The 24,087-nt window shown below is 33.9% G+C and overlaps 2 protein-coding genes and 1 pseudogene across 7 annotated transcripts; 1 reads left to right on the forward strand and 2 right to left on the reverse strand.

Moving 5' to 3' along the window:
* Nucleotides 1–232: 232 nt before the first annotated feature.
* Nucleotides 233–10,436, reverse strand: LOC114271068 (glyceraldehyde-3-phosphate dehydrogenase, cytosolic-like). Of its 6 annotated transcripts, none has more exons than XM_082868672.1 (7): nt 10,279–10,436; nt 5,072–5,224; nt 2,798–2,924; nt 1,379–1,494; nt 1,185–1,284; nt 696–861; nt 233–557 (listed from the first exon to the last, which is right to left on the reverse strand). In XM_082868672.1, exons 4-7 carry the CDS (start codon nt 1,486–1,488, stop codon nt 523–525), a joined length of 411 nt encoding a protein of 136 aa, XP_082724798.1. In that variant the 5' UTR covers nt 1,489–1,494; nt 2,798–2,924; nt 5,072–5,224; nt 10,279–10,436; the 3' UTR covers nt 233–522. The 6 variants fall into 6 exon arrangements, with proteins under 6 accessions (XP_082724798.1, XP_082724800.1, XP_082724797.1 ...); XM_082868674.1 differs by having other exon boundaries at nt 828–861; nt 10,279–10,434; XM_082868671.1 differs by having other exon boundaries at nt 692–861; nt 10,279–10,434.
* A 1,953-nt stretch (nt 10,437–12,389) lies between these two features.
* LOC145791357 (disease resistance protein RPV1 pseudogene) lies at nt 12,390–12,920 on the forward strand (annotated as a pseudogene).
* Nucleotides 12,921–18,079: 5,159 nt separating this feature from the next.
* On the reverse strand, nt 18,080–19,874 carry LOC145790087 (uncharacterized). The gene is made up of 3 exons (XM_082867934.1): nt 19,432–19,874; nt 19,118–19,211; nt 18,080–18,366 (listed from the first exon to the last, which is right to left on the reverse strand). The coding sequence occupies exons 1-3, from the start codon at nt 19,528–19,530 to the stop codon at nt 18,299–18,301; spliced, it is 261 nt and encodes an 86-aa protein (XP_082724060.1). The 5' UTR covers nt 19,531–19,874; the 3' UTR covers nt 18,080–18,298.
* Nucleotides 19,875–24,087: the final 4,213 nt, after the last annotated feature.

Raw genomic sequence — 24,087 nt, forward strand, 5'->3', positions numbered from 1 at the left:
AATAAATAAATAAAATAAAATCCCAATCAACAAATCCAATTGTATAATTGCATTGTGTCATGATCTAGAACCAAGTTTGACTTAAAGGCAACACCGCACCTCATTACCAAACTCTGGATACTAATCTTAAAATGCAAGCTTCCATAGAGAGAGTGAGAATATTTTACAAACATCAGGGGCATATTTATAATTTACCCTTTTTTAAGATTTTGTGAAAATTTGAGAATAGAGATTTAGAGGGCTGCGATCCATCACATTCTTACAGTATATTGGCATAGTTTTTAAATTTCTTTTGTTTGGAAACCGACCAATAACAATAGACGAAAAGATAATCAAGTGGTTTACTATTAAATCTAGGATTACATCTCTTTTTAAGACAGGTCCCTAGGTAATCAATGAATTTCAATCAAAGAAGATAGAGAAACAATTGATGGATATGAGTACCCTAACAATTGTTAAATGCAAAGCAAAGCACTAACCAACAAACTCAACTTCAGAGAAAGTTTCGAATGTGTAATGACTTCACATCAACCATCTCCTCATCCTTAAATTCCTCCCTGAAATATATCGAAAACATTCCATCAATTAACCATAAAAAAAAAAATAATAATAATAATAAATAAATAAAAACTGTATACAACAAATGTTAATGGTGTAGACAAATGCATAGTAATTGAAGGGGAACACTAACACACTGGGTATAATAATGTTTCCAATGCTAGATATTGATAATGTTAATGGTTTGTTGATAGCATTGGAAACAATATCAATATCTAGCTTGTAGTCCTTCTCATTGACACCCATAACAAACATGGGAGCATCCTTACTTGGAGCAGAAATGACAACCTCCTTTGCACCACCCTGGTGATTAAAAAAAAAATCAAGAGCAATACTATCAACAAACCATGCCGTCATGAACATTTGCAAGCCAACAAAATAACAAACATTGCCCAATTGAGCATAACATGTCAAGTCAAAATTCATGAGTGGGGCATTGTACCAGCATTGGTATTTTAGCCAAAGAAGAAAACAGATTCAACATGCAACATTTCCATTTAAAAAAATAAAAGAACCAGAAATCAATATTGATGAAAGCAAGACAAATATATCTCTTCAACTATATCAGAGAAAGTATGCACACAAATCAAAATACCAATCCAGAAAGCAGAAAAATAAAGGCAAACCTTCAAGTAGGCAGCAGCTTTGTCCTTATCAGTAAAAACTCCAGTGGACTTAACAACATATTCAGCTCCAGCTTCACCCCATGGGATCTCCTCTGGGTTCCTAAATAAAATCAAAAAATAAATTATTAATAATCAAAGGGTGCCATTTTGAAAATAAAATGAAATATAAAGATAGCAAAATCAGCTTATAATACCTCATACCAAAGACTGCGACGGGTTTGTCACCAAAGAGAAGGGTCTTAGAATCCTGAACCTTAAGCTCATTTTTTTTCCATTGACCATGAACACTATCATACTTAAACATATAGGTCTGTACAACACAAAACCAAAATTAAGTTAGCTGAAGATGGATGTCCTAATGGATTTCATGGCCAAATGATACCTTGTGGCCACTGTAGCAGATATCAAGGTTCAAAAATCCCATTGTCCATGATAGAAAGTAAAAAAACCAAAAAGGATATTTATTGCAAAGGGAAATGCACCATGCTTTGTTGCAGAAAGACTCATTTTAAGACATTTTCAAAAAGCCTCTTGCCTTATTATATAGATCGTGATAGTGTTGTGTCCCAACCTGTGATCTTTTTTTTGTATTCAACTTTTTCATCTTTGGAGGTGGGGTCAAGTTAACCACCACAATCACAAACTGACGCACGTTCTTCAATTTTTTTTTTAGCCCAAAATAATGTCATTTTGGGATGTTACGGTTAAGATTATACCTAAACTGTTGGATCATCTCTTTAATAACATGCCCTGCTGTGATTAGAAGTATAGTAAAATCATAGCAGAGACTTGCACAACAAAGAATCAAAATCCATTTCATAGTTAATTTTGAAATTAGGATAAATTACACTAATCTCCCGTCAAGATTGAAATATATATATATATACACAATACACTCAATCCTCTTTTCATCAAAAAATCATTAATTGTACAAATGAAAAAATGATATCATCTTTGTGTTTTCATACCATTTGCATTAGTTTTGGTCTCTTTAACCTTATTAACAAAAAAGTCAATGTAATTATATCAAAACTGTAGGATTTGCTATATTTTCTTCAAACCTCAATAGAGGTCAGTGTAATTTACCCTTGAAATTAAGATTGAGGTTGACTTGTCTATCTCATGGATGAGATTGACTAGTTTGTTCTTGAGTGAATCTTAATGAGGGTTCAAGGTGTTTCATCTTATTATCAAGTTGAGCTCAAAGAATTATTAAGCGTGAAAATAAAATAATATTTCACCTCATCAATCTCATCAACCAGACTTTAAGTATTGCACCATGACCATGATTTTCATTTTGAGTTCCATATTCATTTCCCTCACATAACTAAGCATGTAAAATAATTCAATTGTCACAAAGCTATTTCAAGATACAACATACATGCAACAAATATTCGGTAAGACACGGCTCCTACAAAGTGTTGCATGTTTTCAACTTGGATCAGCAAAAAATGAATTTCAATAGTTCCCGGATTACCTATTAAAAGAGGAAACGATTGGCATGAGAATTTTCTAAGATAGATTTTCAATTCTGAGATATAATTTTCATTTCACCACGGCAAGAGATGAACTTAAATTAAAGGTGAGGGATTAAAATGAGGAAAATCACTCACAGTCGTTCTCTAGCCAAGTTCAGGTATCAGCTGGAGCAACAAAATGCTCTTCTTCCTGCTTCTTGTGATCTATTAAGCAGTTTCATTCCCGCTGGCCTTGAAGGGGAAGCTTTTGACAATCTCTTTGCTGCAAGAATTACTAAAAATAAGCACATAACATAAACCCTGCACGCAAACTTGACCCATGGACAACGATTGCCACACCAACACATTCAATACATGGAAACAACAGTATTAACAATGTTACATGGACACAGTTACAGATGCAGGTGTGGATGCAAATTTTAGATGTCAGAGCAATCAAAATTCTAATTAAAGGGTATGCTGACTTAGCAGAAAAGGGTCATATATTCATATTTTTAATTTATTTTGTAGGATAAAATGGTGTTTTATGAAAGATAAGAGCATAAAAAATAAATAAATAAAAAGAAGACATTTTACTCATTTTATAGCAATTAAGCAACAAAATATATCTATAATGACAGTTTTGAATACAATTATGTAAGAAGTGTTTGATGGAAAGTATCGAATACATATGGCACACCTTTATTCAAGTGTCAAGTGTTTGACACGGGGTATTTGATTTATTTTGAACAGTCCATTTAACATAGAGTATTAAAAAACCATCCATTCTATAGCCACTTCATTTATTAATTCAAAATAATGTAAAAAGATCTTCTTTGACTAATTTGCTGGTTGATAAGCAGTAGTACCAAATATAAATCCATGTGCATATGTGGAGAGAGAGGGAGAGAGAGAGAGAGAGAGAGAACACTCCTCATATCAGTCAACCAACTCATATCAGTCATAAAGAGATTTTGCAATGCATTTTCTATTTCATAAAGAGACTAAACATACCCTTAATGCCAAATGATAAGAGATATAATCACCTATTTCATAAAAAAGCTCATTAACATACCCAACCTGCAACATTAAGGATTTCAACAGGTGTCTACAGTAACCTAGCAAAAGTATCAACGTAAACATCATATCATGTATTAAAAAAAAAATTGTTATTGATTATCCGAGAGTTCTGTATGGTATCTGAGCATTCATAGTTTTGGGACCATCTGGTTTGCATTTCCTTTCACATCCATTTGTTGTTCTCATTTCCTTCTTCATGTGGCTGCTTCCACTGTATTTGCTACTTCTTTCTAACTCTCTTATCTTCGCCACACTCTTCAAAATACCAAGAAAGGTTTTAGCGCTCTTGGCTAATATTTAATGGCAATCAAAGGTTTTAGTTTATTTGGATGCTATGATGTCCCTATGCATTTGCAGCTATGAACATCTCCTCCGATCAACAGTCGTTTCCAAATATGGGTGCCTCAAAACACACAACTTAAGAGATAAAATCCCTCTATTCTCACACAAACTACTCCGGAAAATGACACCATTCATGTTGAAAATAACAACCATCTTCCCTTTATTCTCACGTTGGTCATACTTCTCTTCAAACTCACCACTCCTCACTTCTTAAAAACAGTTTGCATGTTGCTGATATTATAAAGAACTTGGTTCTTATTGCTCAACTCACGCATTATCTTGCTCATTTATTTTTGCTTCCTCCAGCTTTGTGATAAACGAACTGTAAAGCAGGGAAAGTTATGTTCTCCAGGAATGTTGCAATTGGACTCACAACTAAAGAAGAAACTTGCAATTGCTGATTTCTTCAGGAATGTTGCCAACCAGTTTGAGATTACGCAAATCCAGAACCTCAAGCAATTCAATGCTCCCAAACCCTGCTGGAACAGTTCCATCAACCGAATTATTCCCCAATTGAAAAGCCAAAAGACTCTTCAAACCCACAGCCTCAATTGGAATACTCCCATTCAGACGGTTAAACCCCAAATCCAAGAATTTAAGGACATTGCAGTTTGATATGCTCAATGGGATCTCCCATATGCTCAAAAGCCTCTTCATATCACTTTGTGTACAATAAACCCATTTGGGGGAAGTTTTGAATTGAGGTTCACAATTAAAATTGTTAAACTGTTAATCACTGTACAAAACAATACACTTTATAGTGATTATGGTGGGTTTTATAGGCAATAAATTATCATAAACGGGGGGAAATGTATTGGGAATTCAAAAAATCTAACCCACCACATTGAAAATGCAATGGAAAGTTTAAATAAAACTTGTAACTGATGAAAGTCTAAACTCTAAAACTATCAAGTATTCCAAATATTCCAAATAAAACTAAGCACGGAGCCAACTAATAAAAAATCAGGATTATCAAGTAAATTAAGTAAATTCAGCCATAGTCTTTACCTGCATGTTCATATTCAGATTCATGTTCAAAATCTGATAGGACTTTGATGTGTTGGTTGTTTGGTTAACACATAATCCTCCTCCTTTGTCTAGGCTAGGGACTAACAATGTTGAAAAACAATGCCGGTGGAGTTTTATCCTTCCGTAAATTCTCTGCAAATAAAACCAATGAATATCAGTATTGGAGTTTGTCATCATTGTTGTTATTGTCATTATTATTATTATGAGGAGGAGGAGGAGGAGGAGGATTATTATTATTATTATTTGTACTACTTATGGATTATCTTCGTTGGCAGGTTTGCGAATGAGTTCATTTGGGTATACAGTTGTATTCTTTGTATCAAATGATGATAGAATTTCAAACGGGAGCTCCTCAGGCGTTGGAACGTCGAAGTCTGTGATAAAACCTTCATACATTAGTTACATGCTTCATGCCATCAATTTTGATTTACAGAGTATATTCCTTCTTACTTTTATGCTTTGTTGGGTTTCCATCTATGTTGCCATATAAGGGCGGGGAAATTTTAAATGAACTTCAAACTTATCAACTACCTAAGGAGATTTAATTGCCGAGTGATTCACTGACACCTAAAGTCTGAAACAAAATTATATATATTTGGTGAATATATAGATATGGTTTTTTTTTTTATTTTTATTTGTTATCTTTTATTGGAGTAAAAGTGTTGTGAAAATAGGTGAAATGGTTAGGAAGTGTTCTAATTTCAATGAAAAGTGTAATTGAATTCAAGAAAAAATATATTGAATTCAATAAATAGTGTATTATGTTTCTTTTTATATTTTTCATGTGCTTTAGTGGCACTTGTTAGTAAGAGACTCATAAATCTAAATAGTTACTTAAACAAAAACTTTCCTTTATAACATGAATATCATATACAGCAAGTTGGCAACCATAAACTCAACCTAAACATTTTTTTTATATATTATATTTCTGAATATGCACATTTATTAGAGGTGGTGACAGATTGGTGCATATTTCTGAATATGCACATTTTTTTTATATATTATATTTCTGAATATGCACATTTATTAGTGGTGGTGACAGATTGGTGGTTATGGCTATTAGATAGTGGTGATGATAATAGTTGTGGGTGGTAGCATTGAGAGTAGTGGGGATGTCGATGGTGGTGGTAAGGTAGAGCAGGGTGACGGCTACCAAACGTTACCAAAGAAATAAGAACCAAAGTGCGAGGGTTACAGATGACTACACCATGAATCAAATGAGGCACCAAAGCGAAACAGAGAGAGAAGGGGAGAGGCAGAAATCGATATTACCTTGCTAGCTGAGTTCGAGAGCATCTAGAGGGAGGGTTGCGATTCGATTTTCAGAACCTTGAAGCCACCGAAACAGATTCTAAGTTCGGAAAAAAATACTTTCCATACTTTTCCATTTAAAAAAATTGAGCAGAATGTTTGAATACAAAATAAAAATAGAGCAGATTGTTTGAATACAAAAGAAGAACCTAACAGATTCTAAGTTTGGAAAAAAAAAATGCTTTCCATTTACAAATACCCATTTATAAAAATAGATCAGATTGTTTGAATACTAAATTAAAAAAAAAAAAATCAAACTTTGAATACAAACTTTGAATAATGTTCAGATTAGAAAATAATGTTAAGATTAGAGAGATACAAACCAGAAATCGAGATGCAGAAATCGAACTTTGAATGAATACATTTGCTATGAATCTGTTAGGTTTGAATGAACACTTTTGCTACAGAATAAAACCCAAGTTTCCATTACAATCTGAACCCAATAGATACTTTTCCATTACAAATAGTTTTCCATTTTAAAAATCAAACAGATGAGAGAGGGAAATCGTAAAAATAGAGCAGGGAAAAGGGGGAGAGACAGAAATGGAGGACATCTTACCATGCGAGCCGAGCGAAATCGAACCCTTGTGAGTAGTGATGATGAGCAGCGGCGAAAGCAGAAATCGACTACCCTAAGGCAGCAACAAAAATATTTCAATAACAGAGGAGAGAGGGAACCTTGCGAGTGGTGATGATGAGCAGCGTCTTACCTTGCGAGCCGAGCGAAATTGAACCCTTGCGAGTGGTGATGATGAGCAGTGGCGAAGGATAAAGAGGGAGAAGCGGAAAGAAGAAGAACAGAGAGGGAGAAATAGATAAAGAGGGAAGGCTAAGAGAGACGTCGGTAGGTGGAAGGCTGAGGGAGAGAGACGTGGGTGAGAACAGAAAGGGAGAGAGATACGTGGATAGGTGGAAGGCTGAGGGAGAGAATATATCTCACATTTTCAAAAATCTTTGTCCTTTATTATGATCTGTACCGTTAATATATTCTTAGAATTGATCTCAGCCATTGGATTAAAATGTATCTCACATACATTTTGATACATTTTTCAAAAACCTTTGTATCTCACATACATTTTGATACATTCTTCAAAAACCTTTGTACATTTTGATACATTCTTCAGCCAGACTCATAATAGACCGGCCATACGAAGGTCTTAATATTTTCTTAAATTCATATTTGAATAAGACTTAAACAAATGTATTGCCTCGTGTATGAGTATGACTACTACCTCTCTTGTAGTTCAAAAGGGAAATAAATGAAAATAATGTTTCCAACAATGATTAAGAAGTTAAAAAGGAGATATTAACTTCCCGGGAACAGCTATTATATGACTACTACATTTTTTTAGTCACGAAAAGCTCATATTTGGCAACGAAATTCTTTGGTCGGCAAAGAGTAACCCAAAAAATATGTATGGTCTTTGACAACTAAACTTTCTTTTGTCGGCAAATAATTGTATACAACGATCACATTAAATTTTTCGTAGCCTAAAATATAGACTATCACTGACAAACAGGTTTTTGGTCACCTATTACTTAATATTTAGCACTAATTTTTTTTTAGTCGCCAATAAATAGCATATCTCAACTAAATTAATATAGTAGCTAAACTTCGAACCAACGTCGACTAATATATTTTTTAGTCACCAAAAATGACACTTTTGGCGACTAAATTTATTTTGGTTGCCAAATTTAGTCGCCAAATGTGTAATTTCTTGTAGTGAAGGAAACACAAACCCATATCATCCACACACACATAAAGAATTACATGCCTAGAATCAAACCATGACAAAATTGGGCTTTCAGCATGTTTAACTAATAAAGATAAAAACACATTAGCATGTTTTGTAGACCAAAAGAGAAATAGTTGTATAACCTAATTAGCATAATCCACAAATCTAAAAGTAAATATTTGAAATCCAATACACAAACTGAAGGAAAAAAGAAAAAGAAATCTCCCTTAAATTAGCAAAAACTTTAGTCTTCCCTGGGGATCGGTTAGTGCCCTGTTGATTTCTTTTTCAAAATGTCACTCAACAAAAGACTATATGATAATAATTATAAAGGAAACATTGAACAAAAAAATAAGGAATAAGTGTGCGTATACGCTTTGCTAAAGAAACAACAGGAATTCACATGTAAATGAATAAAAGAAAATCCAAACTGAAATCAGTAAAAAATAAGAAAAAATAACACTTGCCCTCAATGAACACATTATCACTCTTAAAAAAAAAAATGGATAAAGCAAACAGCTTATACATTTTCATTCATAAACCATTGATACATTTTCAAAAACCTTTGTGTTGGCATTGAAACAAAAAATAATGTTCATAAACACTCTTCATTATTTTTAAATACTTATCACTGATTTGCAACTCATGAAATCACTACCTATAGTCTTCTTTAAAATATATGTAACTCAAAGAATCCAACCCCCTACAATATGTCATTCACAACTCAAATATACATAAATCTGCATTATAATATAAGGAAAGAGTAATTATACCAATTGAGCTGAACATAAAGCTTCAAAATCACTTGCTTTGATCTCTGTCTTCTTTTTTTTTTAAATATTTATTCTATGTCAATAACATAAAATGTACAATATGAATTCACTTTTCTCTTACCTAAAATTGAAGTGAATTCTGAAGTATACAACCGAAACCCTATAAACTGCTTGCAATCACCAACCTTTTTTTTAGCAAATCTACATAAAGTACCCTTTTTTTTCACCATCACTTTTCTCAAATCTACATAAAGTACCCTTTTTTTTAGCAGTATAATTAAAAAGAATTCTTTCTCCAAACACCAACCTTCCTTTTTAGCTCATTAACATAACAATTCTCCAAAAAAAATAATAATAAATAAAAGACAATGACCCAAAAATCAATACAACATTACAGCATACTCACTTTTATTATTCTTTTTTCAATCACAACTCAAATCTACATAATATGCATCATAATTATAACATACGGAAAGAGTAATAATACCAACTGAGCTAAACACAGAGCTCCAAAATCACTTGCTTTTTATATGCCAATAACATAAAATATACGACACCCATTCATGTGAGTTCGAGGGTATCGAATCAAAACCCTAGTAACTCAAATCTACATAAAGCTTCATTTTTTGTGCAGTATAATTAACAAAATCAAAACATAAAGAATTCAATTCATTCTCAAAACCCCAACCTTCCTTGTTAGCTCATTAACATAAGAATCTTCCATAAACAATAATAATAATAATAATAATAATAATAATAATAATAATAATAATAATAATAATAATAATAATAATAATAATAATAAAACAATGACCCATAAATCAGTACGACATTACAACATTAACCCATAAATCAATATCAATATAAATGCCTACTACCTCCATTCTTCTTTTTTCAATCACAACACAAATCTAAATAAATATGCATTATAAATATAATATAAGGAAAGAGTAAATATACCAATGGAGATGAACATAGTGCTCCAGAAAATAATTCTATGGGTATTGGAATCGAATTGGCTTGTTTTGTTTTTGTTTTTGTTTTTGTCAATCGAATTGGCTCCAGAAAATAATTCTATGTCAATAGCTACCTCCATTCAACCACTTGTCTTGTTTTTGTTTTATAATTCTATGTCAATAAAATAAAATGTACAATTCGAATTGGCTTTCTTGAGATTAATAAAAAAAAATTGAAGCCAGTTCTAGGGTATTGGAATCGAAACCCTAGAAAACGCTCGGAAGCGAACATAGTATCCCAAAAAAATGATTACCCGATTCTTTATCCCAAATAGAGAGAGATGTATCTGTGAAACAGGTTAAAGCAAAAACATTAATAAACTTTGCTTGGAGAGAGAGAGAGAGCAGACCTCAGAAGATTCAGAGGGCTTGTGGGAATTGGGTTTCCAGAAACCGATTCCACCGAATCGACTCGCTGCCTCCTTCACAGACTCGAAAGGCGCTAACGTGTCGATTTCAGCCCTTATCTTCATCTTCTTCCCCGAACCCAGTTCAGCTTCGCTCTGTCTGAGTCCAATTTTGACACTTTTTGCTTCACCCTCAAGTGAATCTGTCTCAAGTGTTTTCGAAACAAATTGGGTAAAGCAATCTGAGTCCTCAGCAGCCATTGAAACCTCAATCCAAAACCTAAAACTTGTGGATAATGAACAATGATTATCCCAAACAAAGAGAGATGTATCTGTGAAAGAGAGATGTATTCAAGAACAGAGAGGGAGAGGGAGAGGGAGAGAGAGATAGAAAGGGAAAGTGAGGAGGCAGACGTGGGTAGGTGATGATGCTTAGGGAGAGAAGTCTTGGGCGGGAGATCTATTGATCTCAACCGTTAATATATTCTTAGAATTGATCTCAGCCATTGAATCAAAATGTATCTCACATACATTTTGATACATTTTTCAAAAACTTTTGTGCCTTATTATATAGATTTATTTTCCTCCTTATTTCTTGACATAGACTTGTTTATTAATAATTAAAGCAGTTTTAATTTAAAAAATAATAATAATAGTTAGTTGACCTGACTTTTCTTTTTCTTTTTTTTTATTTTCCTCCTTATTTCTTGACATAGACTAGTTTATTAATAATTAAAGCAGTTTTAATTTAAAAAATAATAATAATAGTTAGTTGGCCTGACTTGACCGACTAAAATGTGGGAAATCTTGAGATTTTTTTTTTTTTTTTTTGTAATTAACCCATTTTTTGGTTATGATAAATTGTTTTCTATGTACAATGAAATTTCAACAATAACATTTTCTTCGATACTCAAAAAAATAAAAATATCAAAAGTGATTTGTTGTAACTTTATTTTTTTGGGTAAGTATGTTGTAACTTTATTATGATTCATTATGACGTTGGTTATAATTTAATTATGATCTATTGTAGTTGTTGTTTTGATAATAACTAAAGAGTTGTTTAGTTATGACCTACTTTGATGTTGATTATGACTAATTGTGATTATTTTTATTATGACGGAAAAAATATTTGCTTATGTGACTATTTGTAATTTTTTTTAGTTATAATCGAAAATTTCACAAATTGCCATAACTTATATGTGATACACACTCAAAAAAATATTGTATTATAAAATGGACCTTTTTAAATTTTATAAGAATTATGTAAAATGTTGTAAATTTGATAAAAAAAATAAAAATTTAAAATACAAACCCCCACTTTCTCAGCATCTTGGTCCAACCTTGCTCATCCCACCCTTTGCACAGACGTTTGTACACCTTTCATTTTCTTCTTGCGGTGGGCTTCTCTCAGACCATTTTGGATCCGATTTTAGTGATCTAAACAGTTCACTTTTTAAGACTCGTTGAGTAAAAAAAATCAAGATAATCAAATATCGGTATTTATATGTTTGTATCAAATTCATATTACAAAAAACGGATGACTATTCTTGAAATTATATTTGTCATCCATTTTTCAAAAACTAATATGATCCCAACATATAACTACCAATGTCTAATCATCTTGATTTTTTTCATAAATATTCTACTCAATGAATCCTAAAATGTAAATGGTTTGAATCACCGAAATTGGTCCCAAAATGAGCCTACCTAGCTCAAACACTCTCTCAAGTTGAGATGACAACTTGAGAGAAGCTAAACCCTTTTTTTTATTACCCCAACTTCCCAGTAGCTTCTTCCACGCCCAAAATGTCTACCCACGGAATCTGATTCACATTTGTTGCAAAAGATAATTTTCTTATGATAGATATTTACTCCTTAAAATGTCCATTCACTAGCTTTGAATCTTCCATGATATATCACAAATCAACAGGTAAATTATGGTAGCATTTCCTCACCTTATTTTATTTTATTTTATTTTTTACTCAGTCCTTCCTCTTGGATATATGGTTACATATAGTCACATCTCCTATAAAATATATATGATGCCTTGACGGATAGCATTCATTCCATCCCATAACTCTTCTCTCCTTAATTATTTGTGGAGCTTTAATCCGATGGAGATTCTTAGAGCCCAAGATGTCTCCTCTTCTGATTCTCCATGTAGTTATCATGTGTTCTTGAGCTTTAGAGGTGAAGACACTCGCAAGACGTTCGTTGACCACCTCTACACAGCTTTAAAGCATAGAGGATTTCGAACCTTTAGAGACGATGACGAGATTGAAAGAGGAGAAAATATTAAGTTTGAATTGCAGAAAGTAATTCAAGAGTCAAGGATTTCAATAGTTGTCTTCTCAAAAAACTATGCTTCTTCGAGCTGGTGTCTTGATGAACTTGTAATGATCCTCAAACGTAGAAGGACAACTGGGCATGTAGTGCTACCTGTCTTCTATCACGTGCATCCATCCCATGTGAGGAAGCAAATGGGAAGTTTCGAAGAAGCATTCACAAGGCATGAAGAGAGATTCCATACAGAAGGGGCTGAAAAAAAAGATGAATGGAAGGGCAAGATACAAGAATGGAGGGCAGCACTTAAAGAAGCTGCAAATTTAGCAGGGATGAATTTACAAAATCAAGTTGATGGGTAATTTCTTCCCATGTCATCTTTTAGCTAAGCATTACTTGCACCACCCTTTTGGGATTTCATAATTAAAAGCAAGGTAAATTACATTTTGCACTTCTGCACTTTGCACCAAATCTCATTTTGATCCCTACACATAAGGTTTTAAAAAGAGGTCACAATCGTTACGTAACGCTGTTACGTAATGGTTGTGGTAGTTGCCGCCACCTGTTATGGCCACTATAGCGGTATGACGGAAATTTACATATGTAACGGCCGTTTCGGTGTTACGTAACAGCAGTAGCGGTACCGTAACGACTTGTTAGACACTGTTATACCCTTTTACAATATTCTAAATGACTTCATTTCCCAAAAAAAACCAAAAACAAAAACTTACAAAAAAAAAGAAAGAACAAATACTCAAGTGATCCAAGCTTAAAGAAAAAATCTTATATGAATTTTTTTTCTTTATAATTTTTTTTAAAAAAATTTATGGCACAAATTTTATTTTATAATCCTTTCATTTAATAATTGTGAAATTTTTTAATTCAGTTAGTTTAGGTATTGGTAAAAAATAATTTGTAAACATTTAAAATCAATTATTCTTAAAATCATTAACTATTAAAATAAAATATAAAAAACTCCTTTTATAGTGATTTGAAAATATGAAATATATTATTGGATCATACTTAAAAATTAACAAAAAGCGATCAAAATTTATTTTAAATCCCAATAAATGTGATTCTGAATATATATATATATATATATGTATGTGTGTGTGTGTGTATCGATAAGTTTTTTTCAAATTGTGTGAAAAATAAAAATAAAAATAAAAAATCACAGTTCCGGTTACCACAACCGTTACGCTACGGCCTTTACACCTCGCAACCACTACCGTGTCACCGTAATCGTTACAACGACCTCAACCGCTTTTCAAAACCTTGCCTACACATGAAATCATGACAGTCAACGCCCTACACCTCTGGTTAAATCCCACTTTGGTCCCAACATATGAAATCGTGACAGTCAACCACATGTACTTTTACTCAAATCTAACTTTGATCCTTACACAAATATCAATGTCTCTCTTCTGTTATTTCATTTTTAAATCTTTAACAAAATCCAATCATGTGACAAAAATGTAACTACGAAATGAGGGTAAGAGAGAAAGATCATCCATATTTCCCACCAATATACTTTGCCCTACGTGATAAGCACATGAGAGATATATAATACAATATACATGTGTGTGTGTGTGTGTGTGTGTGTGTGTGTGTTCGTATGGTAAGAATTAGGACAGAAAGGAAAGAAAGTAGAGCTTTTGAAATAATAATAAAAAAATGTGCAGCACCCCGAAATAACCACAATAACCCAACCGCAATATTAATAAATGACAACAATAAGAAGGTAATTATATTCCATTAATTCCCTAATAGGTTTACAAAAGAGTAGCATATGCAGATATACATTCGTAAGTTTATCTCTGAATGTACAACATATGTTACACAATAGAATGAACTTCAAGCAAAAAGAAATGCCCTAAAGACTTACAGTTTTCCAAGACAGTTAAAGCCCTTGGCTTGTACAAATAAATACAACGAAAATAAACAAAATAAAGCTCTTGCTTCCAAGTCGTCCCACGCTATTGCCTTTGCAGAGACATATCGGCAGCACCTGAAAATAGTTTTCCCACATAGTGTGAGCCAAAACCCAGTAGAAATAATCCAACACAGTATATGAATCTTAACAAAGATATAAGGGTGAAATGCATATGCAATGCTAGTGACAAAACATTTTATATCTCTTTCAAACCATGCAAAATCTCTTTCAAACCATTCAATGCTAGGTTTATATCATAATTCATAAAACATTTCCTTTTCAATAGAAAACAGGACAGTGAATGCAACTTTGCGAATCTCCAGGTATGTGTCTGCAAGTAGAATATACAAGTACTACCAATTTGTCATTTTTACCGGTATTAATTGGAAGGCTCAACACGTATCCGCGCGGGTTTCTGGTCTTTCACCAAGGACAAAGAGGCCAACGTAACATTGTAACCACACCCCCTACCCAGATCAACCAAGTATTCACCATTCTCTCAAAACAATATAAATTTTCAATGTGATAATATGCAGCAATGCCCAATGCAAATGGATGAGAAAATAGTTCCAATTTACTTAGTTCTTATGCAATTTCTACAACAATCATAGATATCCTCCATCGATAGCTTAAAGTAGATATCTCTAGTGTCACGACCCGAACCCACCCCTATAGGTTTAGCATCGTAACCGGCTAGTAATCCGTGATTACCACAGGCCTGCTTATCAGTAATACAGCAAACAAGGCTGGCGGAAGCCAATAATCAATAAAATATTTCGTCCAATGAGCTGTGAGGACTTAAATGAACAAATAAACCTTCATATATATATATATATATTCACACACTTAAGTCCATGCCACACGTATATACAAAACTAAAACATAGGTCAAGGAATTATATTCCATTGCCAAAAACAGCTTGAACAAAGGTCATAAAACATTCTTGTCACTTAATCACAATTTCAAAAGGGTAAATGTGAGCCACCCAATAAGCCTTGACATGTGACAGTTTGGAACCTCACAGTGAGGCACAGTGGTTGGCTTGATAAAACGGGGTTCGGTCGACGCCACTATGTCCGGTCCGGTGCGTGATCACCTACAGATATATATAAACAAACAGTAAGCTAAAGTCCAGTGAATAATCTCAATGTACAAAGGTTAAATGAATGAGATTCATAGCTTATAAAATCAGAACAAGGTTCTTAACAAGATCAAAGTATTATCCGGATACTTGTGCTAATAATTGGAGTTCCTCAAATCTTTAGCAAACCTTTCATAGTTAACACATGGTGTAGTACATGTCCAAAGGCATTCTTAAACCCTTAACAAAATACCACACATAACGTTCACGACGGAACGAAGTATTTATCATATTTAAATATCTTTAGCATTCATAACATTTTACTTCTCGTGGTATAACCCAATAGTACCGAACAAAATATTAGCTAAACGATCACAATGGACCGAGAACATAGGCAAAAACTACCACTACGGATCGACATATACATAACGATTACAACGGATCGGCATAGACATAACGATTGCAATTGATCGACTTAGACATAACGGAGGGTTCTGAAAATCAAAGCACATGTTCATAGTGACACTTTTGATAATCAGATAAGGAATCTCACTCATTCTTATCAACCATACGTATTCAAAAAGCCTGTCAAGTCATATCATAATCATTTCGAAATTCCATTGCATAACTTATCACATCAGACATTTCGTAAATAATACATAGATTTCATATAACATCGTATAGCATAGCCATTATAAAATCATTGATATAAAAATATCTTTACAAAGACATTACTCACAATGTTTCGCCGAATGGTACTCCCCGTGCAAGCGACCTACATAGCCATATTCCAGTACAAAAACTCAATACTTACATTCAGTTCAGTCACACATAAAAACCATATAAACGGAGGCCCAAAAGTTGGACAAACAAAGCGAAAATGAAACTGGGAACTTCCTGAAAACCGCACATACGAAAATGCCACCGCACGTGCAATTAAAATAGTGTGTGCAGCTCTATGTGCCCTATTTTCTACACGTACAGTGCCCTAGGCCGCACGTGCAATTTTGCTTAAAAAACAGTCTGAAATTCTGCTTTAGTTTTGGTTCTGAATTTTGCATCTTGAAACTTCATTTCCATACATTTCACTTCCGACACTGCTGGAAATGAGGGTTTTAGCGGCGTTTAATAAACGCCGCTATAGGTCCTCAAAACGCCGTTAAATCTTTTTGTGACGTTTGATACCAAACGCCGAAGATGCGGCCGTTGCTATAACTTTATGACGCTTTAGAAACGTCGCTATATGAATATAGGTGGCTAAAAGTTCTACTAACGGTAATATGACATCACCATGCTATTTAGGGACGTTTTTAAAACGCCGCCGTATCTCTATTTTCAAAAAAAATCCAAACATCGATGTAATATTTAGCGACAGTTTTAGAAACGCCGTGATAGTCTTTTTTTTTTTAATTGTGCTAATTTTATATGATTGAACTAAAAAATACCTGTACTTAAACTAAAAACAACACTAATATGAAATAATAACTCTCATTCAAAATGCAACATTAATTCATTTTCCCATTCAATTTAATATCCAATCACCATTAATAACAAAATAACATATCCAAAAGTGAATTGTAACCAACAAGAAGGTTGACTGAATTGTAATCTAAGCAAGTGGCCAACATCTTTTCAGGAAAATTGATTTAAATCTTCCAATGAACTAGAGAGAGAACCAAGGAATGCAAGGAAAACAAAAGTGAGGTTAATCTACCTCATAAAGGAGGAGGTACTGAGCTCAGGACAAGGAATGCAAGCACAAAAAACGGGAGTTAGATTAATCTGATGACTTCACATTCATGCTGATCTTGAGCTGGCCAAGTCTTCCAGATCTTGGTGACAGGCCTTCATATAATATTTGTTTGCAATAATTTATATATGCTTCTGCTGAATTATACCAAAACTTGTCCTTAATTCATCACGAAGATATGCTTTTTCAATGCTCCTTTTCTTCAATTTTGGCCCAAATCCAGCAGATAAAGCAAATTGTCACAATATCTCAGGCTAGGTCAATGGATTTAAGTGGCGCTGCCAGCTGCGTATATCAAAGCCCCAAGCATACGCCTGAAAGTGAAACAAAGGAATAAAAAGTATTTCAGAATGAATAAACACAAAATCAAGCCACAATTGACAACAAGATAGAAGCCATGTCAGCAAAATTTATTAAAAATCTCCAGACCTAAATATCAATTCACAGGTACTAAACATTAGAATGATCACAATACCTCCATAAGCATCACCATTAGATCTAGTCCATATGTTGCTTGAAAAATTGTAGTTCAATCAACATTTAGTCAGTCTTAATTTTTTGTCTTCCTTACATTTTCAACTAGATGATGCAGCTCAAGTCTGTTCTTGCCACCCCAAAGCTGACTGTGAAGTCTAAATCTAAACCAACAGGGCCCAAGAAGCATAATCAATAGGATCAAAGGAACAGTATGACAAATTTTTAGAATTCAAGATTTCCTCTAATCTTATCATCTCAAAAACTAACCTACCCTAGAAACTACAGACTGATTTGTTACTATTAGCTAAATATGATGCGACTCAAAGGGTGAATCCTCCGCTGTATCAGGTCTTGTCACAGGGTTCCTCTGTTAGTTTCTGTTTATGGCCTTGGTCCTCCATGTAACAAAATAACTTACAAAAAAATTAATAATAAAAAGAAAAGGTAATGGAATACCTTGTATAAGTAATGCCGATGTATTGATACTTGGACAAGTTTCTTATATACTTCCATTCTGATGATTGCTAAGATACGCTTCTACCTGCCCTGTTGCTGCCAATATAAGTCCTACAATGCAAAATCACAACTGTTAAGATAGAAGATAGATAGATCATTAGGAAAAAGCTTATACTGGAATAAAAATACAGTTAATCAACTTTTCTTTATGGAATTGTATACAAGGCATCAAATTAAAGCAATCTGCTGGCTTTTACATGTGGCAATTCGTCGATTGGGAAGCAAATAGCACGACATGAATCTACAAGCAAGTGCTTTAGAAAAAATGTACTAGAAATTTCAGTTGGTCATCATTGTTGATTTTTGTACAGAAAATGGTAGTTTTCCGGTCATCGCCCGACCTTTAGTTTATTTATCGAGGATCAAGAAGTGTGAATGCAAATCCCATACACAAAAATGAACTGTTCAATTCTCGGAGGACGCAAAACTCCCATTTTCCCACGTTGAAAGGAGGAGCATTAGAAGTTTTTTTCTATCTTCTCTCTGATCAGAAGCGCAAGTCATTACTGCTGCCGCCTCATATGAACAATAGCAAATGAAGCCAAAGTGAAAATATAGGCTTGAAAAACACAAACATGAGTGAGAAGCTAATGTTGTGAAAACCTAACACTTCCTCTGCAAGGTTCATTCAATTAAAGTGAATGATCTTTTTTGAAAGTATATATAATAAAATGAACATTTCATAAACTGCATACAAACATTTGAATACCTCCCACCTTGGTATGTTTAAGATGGAATTGTTTAGATCTGGGTTAAAATAGTCAGTCAATGAGATGCATAAATTCATTTAACCACTAAATACCAAGAAACGGAGCTGAAGGCCTCCCGGGCCGTGACTTAAATTCTGGATGGAACTGCACTCCCACGTAGAATGGATGACCGGGAAGTTCTAAGATCTGGAGAAAGTAAAGGAAAATATTAACAATAATTCAAAATTCAACAATGATTGGAAGAAAAATATAACCCTAATATGAACTACCAATTGGACAGTTTTTTAGGATGAAATTGAAATTTTAACCAATTCAAGAAGAAAAAATGAAATTGAGATTTTAACCGATTCATTATTATCAGTTTGTCAAGCTCATCCAACCTTTAAAGTCTGATGAGCAATCTAACCTCCATTCGCTTTCCACTTTCATCCTTCCCCACAAATTTTAAGCCAGCTTCTTCTAACATGTCAATCATATCTGGATTCACCTGTAACAATAATGCCATGGGCAAGTATATATCCTGTGATAAGTATTATGACTATGAACACTTTTCTTCCACCAAATCAATCTTCATAACTAACCTTGTATCTATGCCGATGTCGTTCATCCACATCCTCTAAATTATGGTACCTAGAAATAAACAGAGAATATAGTATTATGCATGCATGAAGGAAGATGAAAAAATCAAAGAAACTTGATTGGAAAATGTGGACATTCATATCTCGCAGAAAGGGATGTTGGGTTCACTTTTGGAAATTATTAAATGAAGCATTGATATCTCTTACAGTTTTGCAGTGATACAATCAGGAGTCTGAAACAGCGTTTTGCGACACCCCAGTCTCATTGTGCTTCCCATATGTGTTCTTGAACCCAGTATAAATATAGAAAGATGATGGTTATTAATTTGCTATAACCAGTGTTTCTTGCAAAGGAGTAGCTCAAAAAAATGTAATACAATGCAAGCACCTCTGGCATGAAAATTACAACAGGATTGGGTGTCTCGTTGTCAAATTCTGTACTGTTGGCCTTTTCCTAACCCAAAACCTAAAACATGTGATGAAAATAAGGTTAGTACATGGTCTGTCATATGAAACATGTCAATCTATTGGAAGGAAAGTCACTTACAGATCTAGCATACTCAATAACAGAAATTTGCATGCCCAAGCAAATCCCAAGATATGGAACTTTATTTTCTCTGGCATACTTTGCAGCTAGCATCATTCCTTTCACACCACGATCTCCAAATCCACCAAGAACTAAGACACATGTTGCATTCTAAAAATGTTTGGGTAACCAAATTTGTATGATTTGGTGAAAATGTTCTAACTAAAAAATTAATGGCAGTCTTACTCAATACCAGCTTAAGAACAGTCAAGACGGTCATTGCTTAGGTTCGAACAAATAGTATGCTCAACACTCAACTATCATCTATAGATAACATGTATCCATGTAAAGGGAAGGAAGCCTGGTATAAAAAATAACATGGCGTGAACAGAAGAAACATGAAACAGTGATAAACAATCACAAACCTATTTATACCAAATTCCAAACAAATCAGAAGACTGCTGGGAAAAAGGAAAATCAGAAGATTTGGCCATATAGCCAACAACGAATACAAAGAGGTTAGAAAATTCCCAATAATGTTCTTCTGTAATCATGAAAATAAATAATGTAAATAGAGACAAATTATGTGAGGTGTGTGTATATTCTTTGTTTCTTCTGAAAAGTACTCAACTCAACAAATCAATATCCCAATTACTTGGGGTCAATTATTTGCTCCAATTAATTCTATTTGAAGTTATATCCTCAATTAAATTTAAGTTAATCATGTTATTTCTTATCACCACATCTCAGGTTCTCCTCGGTTTTCCTCTATTTTTTTTAGGAATCGTACAATCACACAACCATCTTGATACTTTTCCATTTTTTTGTACAACTGGTCACCTCATCCACATAGAACTAGTTTCCTATTTCAAAATCCATTTCTCCTTAATCATTCTATTCTCAAGGAGAGCTAAAATTTCTTGTCTTTAAAAAAAAATGTATTAGAAAAAAAAAATCAAAGGGGATGCCACTTATGTAGAAAAAGAAGAAAAAACAAAACAAAACAAAACGAATCAGGAAAAGACACACACACGAAAAAATAAAGGCATATATATCACCTCTGATATCAAAAGACTCTACAAAATTCACAAATTGAGTAAGTCTCAAGGCAACAATTCCCATGACCCAACTACATGAATGCCACCTGTATATCATGTGCATCTTGAACCATATATGCAACCAGAGTCAACACACAATCAGTCAACAAAAAATTCAACCAATGATCTGGTCTAGAAGGTCTTTAAAAACTTGGTTTTTCATGTTATGTAAACTATGTTTTAAATAATGTGATTCGCAAAACAAGAGAGTTCCCTTTCGAATACAAACAAATTATTGAAGATGTGTGACCTATTGGGAAGAAAAATATAAGAACAAAAAGAAGATGCCACACACCAAAAAACTAAGGCAAAAAAGAAGATGCCACACACGAAAAAACTAAGGCAAAAAAGAAGAAGAGAGAGATTCCATAAAACTTACCTTCAATGCCTCCCATGCAGTAGCATGATCTTCTGGTGCCTGCACAAGGAACAATGAAATAACACATTGTCCTCAAAAACATTTGATGGAATATCCAACATACAACTAGCAAAGGCCCAATACCAATTTTGCAGTTTCATCTTCAAGGTCTGAAGCTGCAATCCAGTCATGGTAAAAACAAACACTTATCATCCTATTGTCCTAACAGTTGATGAAACAGAGCTTCTTATTCCTAGAGAACAAGTTTATCAGAAATTTCGTTTTGTTGAATGTAAGTTCTATGATAAGAGTTTTTACATATGCTTTACTGGAACTCAATATAGACAATTCCTAAAGTATATAATTTTTGTAGATATAAATATAGAACTTTATTCAGTTATTTCCACACAATATAATTTAATATAATCAATTCAATCATAGAACCTCACACAGATCTAACCTAGACGGTCCTTGTTGGAATATGTGAATCCTGTATATTGTGTGAATCCGGTATATTGTGTGATTACGGGATTTTAGGCATATTTCCTTATATTTGATTTTATTGTTATTCTACCTTCCTAAATTGTAACTATAGCGACCCCGGTCTTTTCCCATTTGATTATTTTATCCGGACTTAGGTTCCGTAGATTCTGTCCTTGTATAATTGTTGTTGTTGTCCCTTATTTTCTCATTTGGAATTATAGGATGAATTTGGGCAGGTTTGTTTCAGGTTGGTTGGCTTTAGAAACCAAGTGTTACTGTCCAGGTTTTTGGTTCTTCGCTCGAGCGAGGAGTTGTTCGCTCGAGCGAATGGTTGCGTTTGATTTGGACCTGTAGTTGTTCATTCTTGGCTCGAGCGAGATTTTCTTCGCTCGAGCGAGTTAGTTCGTTCTTCGCTCGAGCAATAGTTCCTTCGCTCGAGCGTGTGTCTTGTTGCAGACCTGAGCGTTTGAGTTCTTCGCTCGATCGAGATTTCTTTCGCTCGAGCGAGCTTTTGAGTTGTTGGCTCGAGCAAGGCTTCCTTGGCTCGAGCGTAGTTTCTCTGTGTCTGGTCGCTCGAGCGACCAAGTCTTCGCTCGAGTGAGCCTGTCCAGTTTATATACCCAGCAGCGGGTTTTGATCAGTCTTTTCTTATTCTTTTTGGTTCTAAGCCCTAGGTCCGACTTCTCTCCCTCAAAATTCATCTTCTCTTTAAGTGTTCATCTACTTCTAGTGTGAATCCATCTTAAGTTCTTTGTAAGAAAGATAGAGGGCGGCTTGGGCTTCATTCTAATCTGAACATTTGGTGATTTGGAGCACATTGGAATTTGGGCATTCATCTCTGTCTTCCTCATTTGGGTTGTTTTCTTTGAGGTAGGGATTTCCTACTCCATTTTATAGGTTTTGTTCTAAGTTTTGGTATTTTAACATGTTGGGGATACTTTGGTAAATTTTGGGAAAAACCCTAGTTGTATTATTGAATTAATTTGTATAAGTAATTCATGGAATTGGGAAAAGAGGGTTAAATTCATGAAGTTCATTGATTAAATGGCATCATTGGGTAATTGGTATCATTTGTATATTGAATTGTTGACATAGTTATTTTCAGTTTAGAAATAACTGTTTTGGGCTATCGGTGGAGGATAGTCGTGATTGTTGTAGACATTGCATGTGAATTAGGAATAACTGAAACTAATCACATTGGTTAAGTCATTAATTTTGACTATGGCATTGATACAGAAAATACGTGTATTGATTGAGCATTGCATTTGCATACATTGTTTTGTGTGTGGGAGGAGATAGGGGATGTACTCCACGGTTTAGGGGAAGATAGGGGATGGACCTCTAAACCGGATTTTGTTTGGGAGGAGATAGGGGATGGACTCCATTAGCATCACTTTTATGTGTGCTTATTTATATAGAAGTGTTTTATTGATACAGCACTAAAATGTGTATCAATCTGGAAGTATGAAGTGTTTGATTTGAGCTTGAGTCTCATTTGTTTGTTGATATTGGAAGAATGTGAATATTATATATGTGATTCACTGTTGTAAGTTTGGCCAGGTTCTGAGCCATGTTGGTAAAATTGGAAAGTAAAACGTATCTTAGACAATAGTGTCATGAGATTGTAAAATGAAGTAATTGATTATCTTGGTTAACCATCTGTTGAATACTATTACTTTATTCATTGCTTATAAGTGGTTTAGTATATTTCTACTGGGCTGTGGCTCACCCTTTATGGGAACATCATTTTCAGGTTCAGGTGATAAACTACCTCCAAGGACTTAGCTTGGGAGGGTTTGGCTTTTGGATTGGAGAAGACTACCTTTAGTTAATTGTCTTTAATTATTATTACATGTAAACATTCAAGCCTAGGGCTTTTCTTGTATTGAGTTAGAACTCATATCTTTGTATCCAAGTGTTGGCTTGGAAAGATGTATGCCTGTAGGGCGTTTTATTCGATGTTACATGTAATGCTTTATTTAATATTACTCTGATGAATGAATTCATAAATTGTCTTCTT

This window comes from Camellia sinensis, chromosome 5 (assembly GCF_055761805.1).
Source record: "Camellia sinensis isolate YWXY chromosome 5, ASM5576180v1, whole genome shotgun sequence".
In the NCBI taxonomy this organism is placed as follows: Eukaryota; Viridiplantae; Streptophyta; class Magnoliopsida; order Ericales; family Theaceae; genus Camellia; species Camellia sinensis.

What these genes read in the sequence shown, in the direction of transcription:
- LOC145790087 (XM_082867934.1), bottom strand. Translation starts at nt 19,530, where the DNA reads ATGGCATTATTGTTACAGGTGAATCCAGATATGATTGACATGTTAGAA. An exon ending in AAAGTGGAAAGCGAATGGAG is followed by an intron (nt 19,212 to 19,431) that starts GTTAGATTGCTC and finishes TACTTTCTCCAG; the next exon opens with ATCTTAGAACTTCCCGGTCA. An exon ending in GCCTTCAGCTCCGTTTCTTG is followed by an intron (nt 18,367 to 19,117) that starts GTATTTAGTGGT and finishes TTTGCATTGTAG; the next exon opens with GACTTATATTGGCAGCAACA.
- LOC114271068 (XM_082868668.1), bottom strand. Translation starts at nt 1,488, where the DNA reads ATGTTTAAGTATGATAGTGTTCATGGTCAATGGAAAAAAAATGAGCTT. An exon ending in GTCGCAGTCTTTGGTATGAG is followed by an intron (nt 1,285 to 1,378) that starts GTATTATAAGCT and finishes GATTTTATTTAG; the next exon opens with GAACCCAGAGGAGATCCCAT. An exon ending in AAGCTGCTGCCTACTTGAAG is followed by an intron (nt 862 to 1,184) that starts GTTTGCCTTTAT and finishes TTTAATCACCAG; the next exon opens with GGTGGTGCAAAGGAGGTTGT.